The 14673-nt window shown below is 47.0% G+C and overlaps 1 protein-coding gene across 1 annotated transcript in view; it reads left to right on the top strand.

Annotated features, from left to right (window-relative positions):
• The first annotated feature begins 684 nt into the window (after positions 1–684).
• Positions 685–14673, top strand: part of ZBTB47 (zinc finger and BTB domain containing 47) — a 47208-nt gene continuing 33219 nt past the window's right edge. The window contains exon 1 of the mRNA XM_079946737.1: positions 685–1040. Coding sequence (XP_079802863.1) covers positions 1038–1040 — 3 coding nt within the window. The 5' untranslated portion in view covers positions 685–1037. The remainder of the gene's footprint in view (positions 1041–14673) is intronic.

Genomic DNA, 14673 nt, shown 5'->3' with positions numbered 1-14673 from the left:
TTTTAATATTTTGTTGGAAGCTGCCCAGAGTGGCTGGGGAAGCCCAGCCGGATGGGTGGGGTATTAATAATAATAATAATAATAATAATAATAATAATAATAATAATAGTTGTTATTATATACAATTAAGGAGGAGTGTATTAATAGTGAAATAATTATTAAGTTCTAACTTAAAATGATTGGGGCCCATTACTTACATCATAGGAGCCTACACAACACAAAACACTGTTGCTGTATGTAGGTTTTATTTTATTTGTTTTTTAGCTTATATTTTGTAAATGCACATCCAGGTGTGCTTTTTCCTTTAACCCCCCCCCCCCCAAGCGAGTGCAGCCCTAAGCTATAGCATAGCTGTCAACTTTTCCCTTTTCTTGCAAGGAATCCTATTCAGAATAAGGGAATTTCCCTTAAAAAGGGGGGGGGGGGAAAACGTTGACAGCTATGTGCTATAGCTTGTTTAGCTTCTACATAAATCCGGCCCTGGAAGGGGCAGCCACCCCTTTGCAGGCCGGCTATTTGCTTGGGTGGGAGCGCGCCTTGCAAAAGTCCCTTTAAATTGGAGCGAGAGAGAGAGAGAGAGAGAGAGAGAGGGAGGAAAGGTCCGCGCGCAGGCGCCCGGGAGGCGGCGCCTCCAATCAGCTGGGCCCGGCTTCTGGCATTGGCAGCGCGCTGCCCGGCTCGCCTGCCTCTTCCTCCGGGGCTGAGAGGGCGATGGGGGGGCCGGAGTGAAGCAGCCGCCAAAGGGGCGGGCGGCGGGAGGGGAGGAGGAGCGGCGGCAAGCCAGAGGCAGCCGCGGCGGCGGCGGCGGAGGGGAGACGAGAGCGCAGGAGGCCGGCCCCCCCCCGCTGCAGCCGAGCAGAAGGAAGCACTGCAGAGGAAAAGGGGGAAGGAGAAAGAAAAAAAGGGAGGAGGAGAAAACCTTGAAAAAGAAAAAGAAAGATCTAATCTGTCACATTCCAACATTTTCATGGAGATCACAACCCCCCAGCAAGCAGAGGAGCACCGGGGCTCAATTGACCGGAGACCCTCTCATCAAAATGGTACAGGATCCGATACTTCATTTCTTTCTCTTTCTGCCTTATTTCATTATTTATTTGGGGTCGGCACAGTTGCTCTCCTTTGCCCAGGGCGTTGCAAACTTGCCCCTCGATCGCTGCGATTATTCTGTCTCTCTTCTTCCCCAGCTGCCCACCCCCCCCCCCCGTTAGCATTTTTCTTACTTCTGTGTGTCCACATTGCAAAGCGCAGATGTGCGTGCGTGCGTGCAAGCCAAGGTGGATCAGAAGGGGGGGGGGTAGGGCTCTTTTTAAATATTATTTATTTGCATGCATAATTATATATCTAATATCTCCCCTGCATCTATAGGCTCTCTCCTTTTTTTTTTCCTTTCTTTTTTTTTGCAAGTGGGGGGCAGCCGAGATATGCAGAGAGATGCTGGAAGAACGTACAATAGCTGTCTTGTTGCATGCGAAGAGTTAAAATTCCTTCATAGCTGGGCCGACGCTGTGGCGATGGATTAGCTCACCCCCCCAAATGCAATTGTTACAAGTTGACGGGGCTGCTTGCAGTCGTATATAGCCGTCGGAAGCCTCGCCGGCCTTTCTGGTGAACTCGGAATGACATTCGTGTTTAGATGCATTGTCTAGGAGCTTTCAGGCAAAGTGTGGCTTCCGATGGGGTGGTGTCGGTTTAGGAAGAGAGAGAAAGAAAAAAAACAAAACCCATCTTCTTGGAGGTATTGATTTGGAAGAGGGTCGCTCTCCCAGGAAGTCTGCTCAAGTTTGCATTGGTTTCCAAGGGGGGATTCCGCCCCCTCTCCCATGCGACACTTCTCCCTTTTCTCCTTTTGCAGAAATGAAGGTGTGTTTCTGCGCTGGAAAGGTGGCTGCGAGAAGGTGCCAGCTTAAAAGAGGGAGGGCTGGAGCCTTACAACACACACACACACACACACACACACAGCTCAAGGGCAGGGACAAGATCAGGAATATACATTTTATTGGAAATGACACTATCTGGATGCTTGGGATGAGGGGCGCTGAAAGGGTTATTTGGCCATGAGAAGTCCTGGACTGCAAGGAAGGCCTACAGTCCTTCAGCAGTGCAGATCTTCTCAAGGAAGAAATCTTAACCATGGGTAGGATCCGGAACCAAAAGTTGTAATATGGATTTCTGGATTTCGGTTGTGTGTGTGTAAGTTCTACACCTGGTTTGCAAATAGGGGTGGTGTTGTGGGGTTTTTTTTGGTGTGGAAAAGCTGTAATCCAAAACTCCCGATCTTCAGTCTTTGCATAGTTTGGCCTGCATCGTAGAGCTTGCTCCTCACGCAAACGCTTGTTCGCTCCACAGTTGCAGCACTGTCAGGCTGGCTGGCATGTGTGAATGGACCATTGCAGGGCAGACAGAATCCTTGGGTTGTCTGGTGTCACTCAAAATAGCCTCAGTGGTTTAACCTCCTGAATTCAGCTTTCTAAGGTACTAAAGACACACCCTTTTCTGCCCTGGCCTTGTGACACTTGAGGTGTGTGTTTTCAGGACCTGTTCCCGCGGCTGTGATTTGTTTTAGCTGGTTCTTAATGCAGGGTTTCAAACTGTTCCAACCCGCCCTGGTATCTGCTGGTGAAGGAATAATGGTAATAGGAATAATGGGTGGGATTCGGCTAGCTAGTCCTGTCAGCAGAAACTCACAGAAAGGCTTCTGTGTGAGCAGGGCTTCCCCTCTGCTATGCTCCCCTGAAATTGACTTGTGGGGGTAGAATCCTCCAAAACAGCATATGGAGAGAGGACAGTGGTTCAAATTCGCTAGACGCATTTTGCACCTGGTGCAGGTGGCGCTGTGGGTTAAACCACAGAGCCTAGGACTTGCTGATCAGAAGGTTGGCGGTTCGATTCCCCGCGATGGGGTGAGCTCCCGTTGCTCGGTCCCAGCTCCTGCCAACCTTGCAGTTCGAAAGCACGTCAAAGTGCAAGTAGATAAATAGATACCACTCCGGCGGGAAGGTAAGCGGCGTTTCCATGCACTGCTCTGGTTCGCCAGAATCAGCTTAGTCATGCTGGCCACATGACCCGGAAACTGTACGCCGGCTCCCTCGGCCAATAAAGCGAGATGAGCGCCACAACCCCAGAGTCGGTCACGACTGGACCTAATGGTCAAGGGTCCCTTTACCTTTACCTTTATTGGCCACTTGCGACCAAGTGAAGGTACCTGGGAGACAGGATGACACCTGATGTCTCCACGCTCTGGAGGTGCATGCCTGGGGAGCCCTGGATCTTGGCTTTTCCCCACACACGAATACCCCATCCTGTAGAATTCCATCTGTTCTATTTTATCTGCACTATCAGGAATGAATTTCAGGAACCGAAACGCTTTTTCCGTGCAGCCTGAGCAGGAGCAGTGAACGATGTTATAGTTAATTGCTGTGGCTTGTCTTCTCCCCAATCACCCTTCCGAATGGTCTGTGTCACCGTTAAGAAAAAGAGGCAGGAATAGGCTAATATATATGTGGACAGTTCCTGGGTAAAAGTGATTTTTCTTCTTTTAAGTTCTCAAAGTTCTTCACCTGGCTAAGGGTTGTCCTCTGAACTAGCCAGATGTTTAACTGAGAATCAATCAGTCCATCACTTGAAAAATAAGACTTTAGAGCCGCCTTGCCACAAAATGGCAACTAGACATTCCATGTTGGCAACCGTAACGTTGGTTTAAGGTAAACAGGTAAAGGACACCTGGACGGTTGAGTCCAGTCAAAGGCGAGTACACTATGGGGTTGCGGCGCTCATCTCGCTTTCAGGCCGAGGGAGCCAGCGTTTGTCCACAAACAGCTTTCCGGGTCATGTGGCCAGCAGGACTAAACCGCTTCTGGCACAGCAGAACACCGTGACAGAAACCAGAGCGCACGGAAATGCCGTTTACCTTCCTGCCGCAGCGGTACCTATTTATCTACTTGCACTGGCGTGCTTTCGAACTGCTAGGTTGGCAGGAGCTGGGACATAGAGCCAGTGTGGTGTAGTGGTTAAGAGCGGTGGACTCGTAATCTGGGGAACCGGGTTTCGCTTCCCCGCTCCTCCACATGCAGCTGCTGGGTGACCTTGAGCTAGTCACACTTCTCTGAAGTCTCTCAGTCTCACTCACCTCACAGAGTGTTTGTTGTGGGGGAGGAAGGGAAAAGAGAATGTTAGCCGCTTTGAGACTCCTTCGAGTAGTGATAAAGCGGGATATCAAATCCAAACTCTTCTTCTTCTTCTTTAATGGGAGCTCAACCCGTCGTGGGGATTCGAACCACCAACCTTCTGATCAGCAAGCCCAAGAGGCTCAGTGGTTTAGACCACAGAGCCACCTTTGTCCCGTAGCTTATATATCTGAGTTTCTAACACTGGGAGGAGATGGGGGATTGTTTTGTCTAGATGGAAACAGCAGCATAATGTGACATTGACTTTCTCATCATCATCATCATCATCATTATTATTATTATTATTATTATTATTATTATTATTATTATGTGTGCTTTTGAATCACCCTGTAGAGCAGGGGTGAGAATCTCAGGCACAGGGGCCGAATGCATTCTCTGTGTCTGACCCTCAATACTCTGCCTGGGTTCTGCTTCATCTCCCAAGCTGTGTCCTTGAAGTCGGATAAGGCCTCTTGCTTGTTTGGGCAGGAGGTGAAAGAGATGTGTGAAATAACTTCTTGTTTAGTCGTGTCTGACTGTTTGTGACCCCCTGGACACCAGGCACTCCTGTCTTCCACTGCCTCCTGCAGTTTGGTCAAACTCATGCTGGTCGCTTCGAGAACACTGTCCAACCATCTCGTCCTCTGTCTTCCTCTTCTCCTTGTGCCCTCCATGTTTCCCAGCATCAGGGTCTTTTCCAGGGAGTCTTCTCTTCTCATGAGGTGGCCAAAGTATTGGAGCCTCAGCTTCAGGATCTGTCCTTCCAGTGAGCACTCAGAGCTGATTTCCTTAAGATTGGATAGGTTTGATCTTCTTGCAGTCCATGGGACTCTCAAGAGTCTCCTCCAGCACCATAATTCAAAAGCATCAATTCTTTGGCGATCAGCCTTCTTGATGGTCCAACTCTCACTTCCATACATCACTACTGGGGAAACCATAGCTTTAACTATACGGACCTTTGTTGGCAAGGTGATGGCACTGCTTTTTAAGATGCTGTCTAGGTGAAATAATTAGCTGACTGTGAAAAAGGTAAATTTTACATTTGCTGCCCCACCCATTTCCGCCTCTGTCCTTGCCCACCACTGCCATGTGGCCCTTGAAACATTGCCTGGGAATGAATGTGGCCCTCTGGTTGAAACAGGTTCCCCATACGTGCTGTAGAATCATGGATCCGGGAAGTATCTGAGTGTCTATACATGATTGGACTTTCCTTGGCTATGAGATGGAACCTCCTTCTGCAGAGATAGTATATTTCTGAATATATGGAGGTGCTGGAGGCCAAACAACAGGGAAATGTTCTTGACTTCCTGCCTGGCTTCAACACTGGCATCCAAAAAACTGGGTGGTGGCTAGGGCCCCTGTGCTTGTACTTGCTGTGGGATTTAATCCAACAGGTGAAACCTTTCTGGGCTTGGAGAGTTAGTGATGGGGAAGATCGCCACCTGTTAGGTCCCATCCTGACACACCGTGGTTAACAGGAATTATGTCAGGAAAACAGGTGGCAACCCCACCTGGTTTCAGTAACACAGAAAACAAGTCAAAACAAAATAAAAAAAATTCCTTCCAGTAGCACCTTAAAGACCAACTAAGTTAGTTCTTGGTATGAGCTTTCGTGTGCATGCACACTTCTTCAGATACACTGAAACAGAAGTCACCAGACGCTTCTATATAGTGAGAAGGTGGGGAGGGGTATTACTCAGAAGGGTGGTGGGATTGGGTGATTGGCAGATAGCTGTGATGAGCCTGTTGACGAGACTTAACAACTGCAATAGCTCTTACAGGAAAAAGCAAGGGGTGAGAGAAGGTGAAAAATGGCTTTGTCATGTATAATGAGATAAGAATCCAATGTCTTTGTTCAGACCAGGTCTCTCCATGGTTTTAAGTTTGGTAATAAGTTGCAATTCAGCAGCTTCTCTTTCCAGTCTATTTCTGAAATTCCTTTGTAATAGAACAGCTACTTTGAGATCTTGTATAGAATGTCCTGGGAGATTGAAGTGTTCTCCTACTGGTTTCTCTGTCTTGTGGTTCCTGATGTCGGATTTATGTCCGTTTATTCTTTGGCGTAAGGTTTGGCCTGTTTGTCCAATATAGAGAGCTGAAGGACACTGTTGGCATTTGATGGCATACACAATGTTAGACGATGAGCAATTAAATAGTCCCGAGATGGTATGTATGATGTTGTTGGGGCCAGTAATGGTGTTGTCCGGGTGTACTGGAAGGAAATTTTTTATTTTGTTTTGACTATGGCAGACCAACACGGCTACCTATCTGTAACAGAAAACAAGGATTGTCTGTGCAGCATTAAGATTTAGAAAAAAAAATAGTGGTTACAGCGGATAACAGTCTCAGCGTGACTCAGCTGTGGTTTTTCAGGGGGAAACTGATTGAAGCCGTGGTAGGTCATATTGTGTGGGTGCTGACTTTTAGAACCCTAAACCGCCTTGGCCCTATATACCTGAAGGTGCGTCTCCACCCCCATCGTTCAGCCCGGACACTGAGGTCCAGCTCCGAGGGCCTTCTGGCAGTTCCCTCACTGCAAGAAGTGAAGTTACAGGGAACCAGGCAGAGGGCCTTCTCGGTAGTAGCACCCATTCTGTGGAATGCCCTCCCATCAGCCGTCAAGGGGATGAATAATTATACAATTTTTAGAAGACGTCTTAAGGCGGCCCTGTACATGGAAGTTTTTAGATGTTTGATGTTTTATTTCCGGCCTAGAAGACAAAACCTGTAAGGAAGGTCTGAAAGATCAGGGAAGAAGAAGAAGATTGGGCTGGCGTTAAAGCTTATCGATCACATTTGCCCAGGATAGGAAAAGCAGCAGATACAAACAAGACTTGGGCATTTCTGCTTCTCCAGTGCTTAACTTTGCTCTGCCTCTGTTCAGCTAAATTTTTAGGAAGACTAGGACATCTCCTTCTCTTCAAGCCACTATTGGACAGACATCTGTTGGGGATCCTTTATGGGCCTTGACTTGGAAGAGATGAGGACTATTCGTATTGAGATGGAACCCCCATGGACACTAATGGAAAATTTCCTCCCAGTGTAAATAAGTTTGGATGAGGGATTTTCTTCAGCACCGCAGCAGGGGAAGGAACTGCTTTTAACTGCCCCTTCTGACTGCTGGGGTCCCAGTAATTATCAGGGGGCCCCTCCCAATCTGATGCTATTCACAGTTTTTTTTAATGTGCACATTCCATCAAGTTTACTTTCCATTGTAAAATGGATCCTCTGTATAGGAGGTGCAACAGTTGTGAGGGAAAACCAGCCTAAAGAAATAAGATCTAAGACCCTAAATGGCCTGGGAGCAAGATGCCTGGGGGGAGTTTCAGATGTAATTGGACTCCAGCCAGGATGGGCAGGGACAATGAGAGTTATAGTCCAACGCCATCTTGGAGGACCACGTCTAGGTTCTAAAAAGAACCCCCACCTTGGAAAGACCACTTAAGTCCTTTTTTTTTTTAATTAAAATTTTTATTACATTTTCAGTTTACAGAAAAGAAAAAGAAGGACAAACCAGAAAAAAGAAAGAAAGAAAAACAATCCAACTTTCAAAATACATTTTTAAGTTACTAACTGGACTTCCCCACATCTCCCTCACCCTGCGTTCTTTACAATAAACATATCAGCAAATTATTACCTTGTTTCGTATCTTATTTATATCTTTCAGAGTGTTTTACTTCTAAATTTAAAGTACCTTTTGTCAAATATTTATACCTTAAGATAATACATAAAATAACTTTAAATTTCAGCTTTTTCTTACTTATAACTTAACTTTCTATTTTCCTAATCTAATTGCAGGAGCTAAAATTTCCAAGTCATGCAGATACTTAACATTCATACAACTTATAATGTTTTTGTAAATAGTCCTTAAATTTCTTCCAGTCCCCTTCCATTGTCTCTTCTCCCAGATCTCGGATTCTGCCAGTCATTTCAGCCAGTTCCATATAGTCCATCAACTGCGTCTGCCACTCTTCCAGCGTGGGAAGGTCTTGTATCTTCCAATATTTTGCAATGAGTATTCTTGCTGCTGTAGTTGCATACATAAAAAAAGTTCTATCCTTCTTTAACACCTTTTGGTCCACAATGCCCAGGAGGAAGGCCTCTGGTTTCTTAGGGAAGGTGTATCTAAACACCTTTTTTAACTCATTATAGATCATTTCCCAGAAGGCCTTCACTTTTGGACAAGTCCACCAGAGATGAAAGAATGTCCCTTCAGCCTCCTTACATTTCCAACATTTATTATCAGACCGATGATATATTTTTGCAGGTTTGACTGGGGTCATGTACCACCTATATATCATTTTCATAATATTTTCCTTCAGGGCATTACATGCCGTGAATTTCATTCCAGTGGTCCATAACCGGAAAGACCACTTAAGTCCTGAGTGTAAATTACTTAACCACATTGTTGATTTTCATATCAGGGCCATGAGCAGCAGTCTGAGGTGAGCTAGGAACGAAGACCCATTGAACAAGTCAAAGGATATAGAACCACATCAGAGTTCAGGAAGACCTTTTTGGCTCAAGCAAGGCTCAGTTCATACAGGAAGCCCTCTTATTCTACTTCCTGTCTTGGAAGATCCAGTGGCCAGCCTGGGTGGGTGAAATCAGCCCAGGACCTGAAGGTCCTGAGAAGCTACCTCTTGTCATTCAGTGGTTTGTCATGTAGGGTAGTTGTCCACAAATCCTAGTAGCTCGTGGCAAGTGTGTATATATGCATGTAAAAGTATAGCATGTGGGGGAAGAGCCTCAGGGATGAATCTGGTCCTCTGGGTTTCTCTGGCCTCTGGGCATGTCCACACACCATGCTGCTTGCCCTCCTTGAGTGCTTTGGTCTGGCTAGGATGTGTCCTTCAACTGTGATCATGGCTCTTCCTTGCTGGGATAGAGACCTGCGTAGGAACCACCAATGTGTGTGGCTAGAAAATTAGCCTACTGAGCAAAGGTTGGAGTTCCATGCATTGCGGTGCCCACTTTCGTCTCTGCCTGGGCCTACTGTGGACACGTGACCCTTGGAAGTTTGCCTGTAAAAAGGATGAGGCCCTCAAGGTAGATTCCTGAATCCAACAAGCAAGCAGTTGTGTTGTAGAGGCCTGCTCATCAGAAAGCCAAGATTGGCTGCTGTTCCCCATTGAATGCACACCCAGTGGTGAATCCAGGTTAGGTGACGCGCCCATTTAGGTCTCATTCAGAGAGTTTGATTTGACTGAATCCCCAAGTCTTGTTTGTGGTCAGAAATGACACGTGTTTATTGGGCTGTGTGGGAATTTGAGCATATAGAACAAGGACCTGCCTTCAGAACTATGGCTGTGGAAGACTTCTCATCATCCCATGCTCTTTTGGGTTACTGCATAAGTTGGTTTTGATTGTCCCTAGAAGGAGAACAAAAGATTGGCAATGTTTAGGTTTTATTGATAAGGAGGCTTCTTCTAGTTTACTCATCCCTGTTTCATTGAGCATCCGTCGCTCAAAAAGCAAGACTTCACCAATACTGACTTGCTTCTTCATTAGGCCTGATGTAGAGTAATGTGGTGGGATGTGGGTGGCGCTGTGGGTTAAACCACAGAGCCTAGGACTTGCCAATCGGAAGGTTGGCGGTTCGAATCCCCGTGACGGGGTGAGCTCCCGTTGTTCGGTCCCTGCTCCTGCCAACCTAGCAGTTTGAAAGCACGTCAAAGTGCAAGTAGATAAATAGGTACCGCTCTGGTGGGAAGGTAAACGGCGTTTCCGTGCGCTGCTCTGGTTCGCCAGAAGCGGCTTAGTCATGCTGGCCACATGACCCGGAAGCTGTATGCTGGCTCCCTCGGCCAATAAAGCGAGATGAGCGCCGCAACCCGAGTCGGCCACGACTGGACCTAATGGTCAGGGATGCCTTTACCTTTACTTAGAGTAATGTGGCATTTTATTTCCTGGCTTTGTTGTTGTTGTTTTTTTCATGGGGTGCAGTTGCTTCTTGGCTAGGAAATAGAGGGGTATTTTTGGCCCTGGCAAAAAGTCTTCCCTCTTTGGGTTTTTCCTTTTTCTTTCTTTATGTTGATGTCAAAAGGTGCCAAATGTGTTTGTCCATTCAGAGCGAGAGTCAAGCATTGCAGGAAACATGTCTGTCCACTGGGCTGGCTGTTTCGTATCCCCCATCCTTTCCAGGTCAGATCTGATTGGCTGCCCTATATCATGATGTCATCCTGTCCACTAAGTGATCCCTGATTGGCTAGGAGCACTGTCCCGAGGAGAAAGCCCACCCCACTTTTTAAAAGCTTCCGGACCCATGGCCCATCAGAGAAAGAGCAGGCAGCAGATGATGGATTTGGGGCAGCATTTCTTCAATGTCTCTCCGCCCCCCACCAAAATCTCACAGGGCTCCAAATGAGTGAACACTAATGCAACCTACTAAAAAATGCCAACAAAAAGCATTTGGTGAACATCAAACAATTACTTGCTTCATTGTGGGCGCCAGCTATAACCAACAGAGCATTTATGCTGAATCTCACATTTAATTTTAGCAATAAAGGAGTTCTGTACTCTGTGGAACAAGGCATTAAGCTATGGCTGCCCTCCCCCTTTTACTTGGAAGATAGAGAAAATGTGATTGTCTTGCTTCACGTAGTGCTCAAAGCAGAGCCCAGACGTGATCTAGTAATCTTTGCACCTGCCCTGTTAGGTTAGTATTGTCCCTGTAGTGCAGGGGAGGAGACTTTCTCGATCCACAACCCCTTCTTTCCCATGCCACCTCCAGATTTATTTTTTACAGGCTTGACCACAGTGCGTATACCTCTTTGCGGCTCCTGCTAGGCCTGGGGGACACAAGGCCGTGGGCAGAAGTGGCAAGGGGAGCTCCAGTAGAGCCACTGCGGATGCACGAGCACATCAAGGGAGGATGGCGGCTGCCTGCGTGGTGGAGACAGTGTGGCCTAGTGGTGAGAGCATTGCACTAAGATCTGGGAGGGTTTGAACCATAGCTGTCAAGTGTCCCTTATTTGAAGGGACAGTCCCTTATTCCAGCGCCATGTCCCGCTGCTGTCCCTTATTGATGGATGTCCCTTAAATGTCCCTTAAATGATGTCCCTTAAATTTCAAAGGAAGCAGCTCCTCTCCTTCCCTCCCTGCCGGCCGGCCAGGGAGGAGGGAGGCTCCAACTGTGTTGCTTGGCTGTGTTGCTCACCCAATAAGAAGTCTAAGAATGACTGGGGGGTGGAGCTTGCATGCCTTGTGTGTGGCTAGTTAATGCAAGCTGAGGGGTTTTTTGAATGCTGGACGCCATTTTGTTGCACGTGCTGCTGCAAACTTTGCAGTGCAAAGCCAGGCCGGGGAGCCATCTTAAGTTGAGGCTGCATAGGCCTTGTGGTGCATGTGATTCAGATTCTATTCAGTTGAACCTCTGGTTACAAAGTTGGTTGGACAGTGTTCTCGAAGCTACCCAGCATGAGTTTGACCAGACTGCAGGAGGACAGGAAGACTGGAGTGCCTGGAACAGGTGAGGCTGCAGGTCCCTTATTTTGGCTCCTGGTCCCTTATTTTCAAGGCTGCTGGTCCCTTATTTTCAAATCTGTAAGTTGACAGCTATGGTTTGAACCTCTACTGGGCCACAAAGCTCACTGCCTCTCAGCCTAAGCTGTTGTGTTGTTGTTGTTGATGATGATGATGATGATTTATTACGGTCGGAGACCAGCTTATAAAACACACTTGGGGGTACAATCCCAGAAGGAAAACAAACATTGAAAACGATGTACAATAATAAATTTAAAATTTATAAATGTGATAAGCATATGGACACTTAAAACTTTAAGATAAGCTACTGCAGAGAGATGACCCAGAGTCACCCATGGAACTGAGTTTGGGGATTTTCTTAACGAACTAATTTGATTGTGTTGATTAAATGAGGAGCGAGAGAGCCGCCTCTGCCTCCTTCAGAGAAAAGTTGGAATGCCGTAAATAAACAGCCTGTGTGTTTGCAATTGTGCCACCACATGGAGACCAGCTCTGCAACGAGTTATAGAGGCGACTGGTACAGAGGTGCATTTAGGAAGACTGTTTTTGTGTGTGTGTGTGTGTGTGTGTGTGTGTGTGTTTGTGTGTGGTGCTATACAGCCGCTGCTTTGATGGTGAGCCAAAAAGAGTTGCTGCGCTTCTGCATATTCCATCCCATTCCCAATCAAGTGACAGCTTTGTGTTTGCACTGGGATTTTCTCTTCCCAAGGCAGGCAAGCTTAATGTGTAGGATTCTGTGTTCTTCAAGGTCCCCGGGTGTTACTGGACTACAACTCCCATCATCCCCAGCCAGCTTACCCAGTGGCCAGGGGGATGATGGGAACTGTAGTCCATCAACATCCGGGGGACTCAAGGCTCACCCAGACAGTCTCTGTCCCTTCCTTCACGAAGGGGAAGGTGCTAAGTTAGGCACTCGGACCAGAGGTCTCTCGGGGGGACAGGGGACTGAAGAGTAACTCTGTGCATGCTCTGATGCGCTCAACCCTGGGGTGACATAACTTTTGATAACGGTGATCATCCTGGGCGTTCTCCTCTGAGCAACCCGTCCCCCATCAGTCATGCTGATAGGCATCTTTCCAGCTGCCACTCAGACCTAACTTTTGCAAACAACAGATATAATAATAATAATAATAATAATAATATATTTATTATTTATACCCCGTCCATCTGGCTGAGTTTCCCCAGCCACTCTGGGCGGCTCCCAATCAAGTGTTAAAAACAGTACAGCGTTAAATATTAAATATTAAAAACTTCCCTGAACAGGGCTGCCTTCAGATCTCTTTTAAAAAGAAGATAGATGCTTATTTCCTTCACATCCGAAGGGAGGGTGTTCCACAGGGTGGGCGCCACTACCGAGAAGGCCCTCTGTCTGGTTCCCTGTAACTTGGCTTCTCGCAGGGAGGGATCCGCCAGAAGGCCCTCGGCGCTGGATCTCAGTATCTGGGCTGAATGATGGGGGTGGAGACGCTCCTTCAGATAATATCGTAGGTGTGTTTCTGGACTGTACCATTCCCAAGTTCCAAGTGCTGTTGAGCAGTTCCATGTGGTAAGGACGTCCCCATGTGCAGAAAACCAGCATGTCAGGGGAAAGACCGGGCTAGCCCCTTCTTAAAGGGTACGCTTCTTCTCTCTCCCCCCCCCCCCAATTTTTTAAAATTAATTTTCACAAAATTATAAACGAACAAAACAAACAAACAAACATAAATCATAATCTTCTTAAAAATTATACTTATTAACATTGTTAAGTGACTTCCTCGCTTCCCCTTGGTTGAATTTCCATGTTTATCCATTTAACGGTTTTCCAAATCACAGTTCTTATAAAATTTAACTTAAGCGTTAACACCTTTAAATCTTTTCATTTTAAAATTATACAAATTGATTCGTCACTTAGCTTATATAAAATCGTAAGCCAATTAGTTATCTGCAAGTTATTTCCAACAGATACGCTTCTTTTCTGTGCTCAGGAATTCTTATTTTTTTGCATTTGGCCGTGTGAACTATCTAACCTGGTGGCTTAGAAACAGGTCTGCTACTTCACCTGCTGTTTGGGACACACACATCCCTACTGAGGTCCCAGCTGCTGCTGCTGCTGCTAGTGGAGTAGCAGAAATTGCACCCTTCTTCCAGAGTAGCAGTCACACTGGAGACCTCTTTTCAGGCTAAAGAAAAAGGGGAAAAAATGGTTTGCAGTGCCTCTGGACTCCAGCGTCTCTTGCAACTGTTCCTTCCAGCCTCCAGCGCAGGCCTCGCATTCCTAGCATAACCTTGGCACTCACATCCAGCCAGTGGGAGCCTTTGGCGTTCAAGGCTGGGCCCCGTGAGGCTAACATGCTTTTCAGGGCGAACCGTGGGATTAACGGCACTTGGAGAATGCAAGCAGGCCTTTCTCCTGCGGTTCTGCCTGTGTGTGCGTGGCGGCAAGCAAAAGCCCTGTTATGTAAAAAGGGAATTAATTTATTTTTTTCTAATTTTTTTTTAAAGTAATCTGGGCTCTCTAGGAAAGCTGTTCCGGATGGCGGAACCCAGATCCACCAATCTCACGATGATGGTGGAAAGCTCTCCTCGCTCTCTGCCTCTCTCTCTCTCTCTCCCCCCCCTGATCTTCCTGCTCTTTTAATAAAAGTGTGCCATTATGCGATTGCAAGAGACGTGGCATTGTGCCCTTAATAACGCAGCTAGTAATTTGAGCACTTTTCTGGAAATGGCAGTCAAGTGCCAGGCTTTTGAAGGAGGGGAGGGCAATCATCATTTTGCTCGAATTAGCACGGCGCTGAGCTTGGGAGAGCGAGAGATTGCCGCTGTCAGGGATGAGCTAAGGAGAGCCCAAAGCAGCGTCAACCTGCAAAGGAACATGGCTAGGGAGCCCTTGGTTCAAGGCATCGTGCAGAAAGGGGGCTGCCCAAAAAAATCGATTTGCTGGAGCAGTGGCTGGAGCAGTGGCTCCTGGAGAGAGCAAAAGGCAAGCAGGAAGGGAAACCTAAACTACTCTGGTTCCTTTTGGCTGGATCCTTATAAGTTTTGGACC

This window comes from Podarcis cretensis (assembly GCF_951804945.1).
Source record: "Podarcis cretensis genome assembly, chromosome: 12".
Lineage (NCBI taxonomy): Eukaryota > Metazoa > Chordata > Lepidosauria > Squamata > Lacertidae > Podarcis > Podarcis cretensis.
The sequence above is the reverse complement of the archived record's forward strand: the minus strand, read 5'-3'. Positions and strand labels throughout refer to the sequence as shown.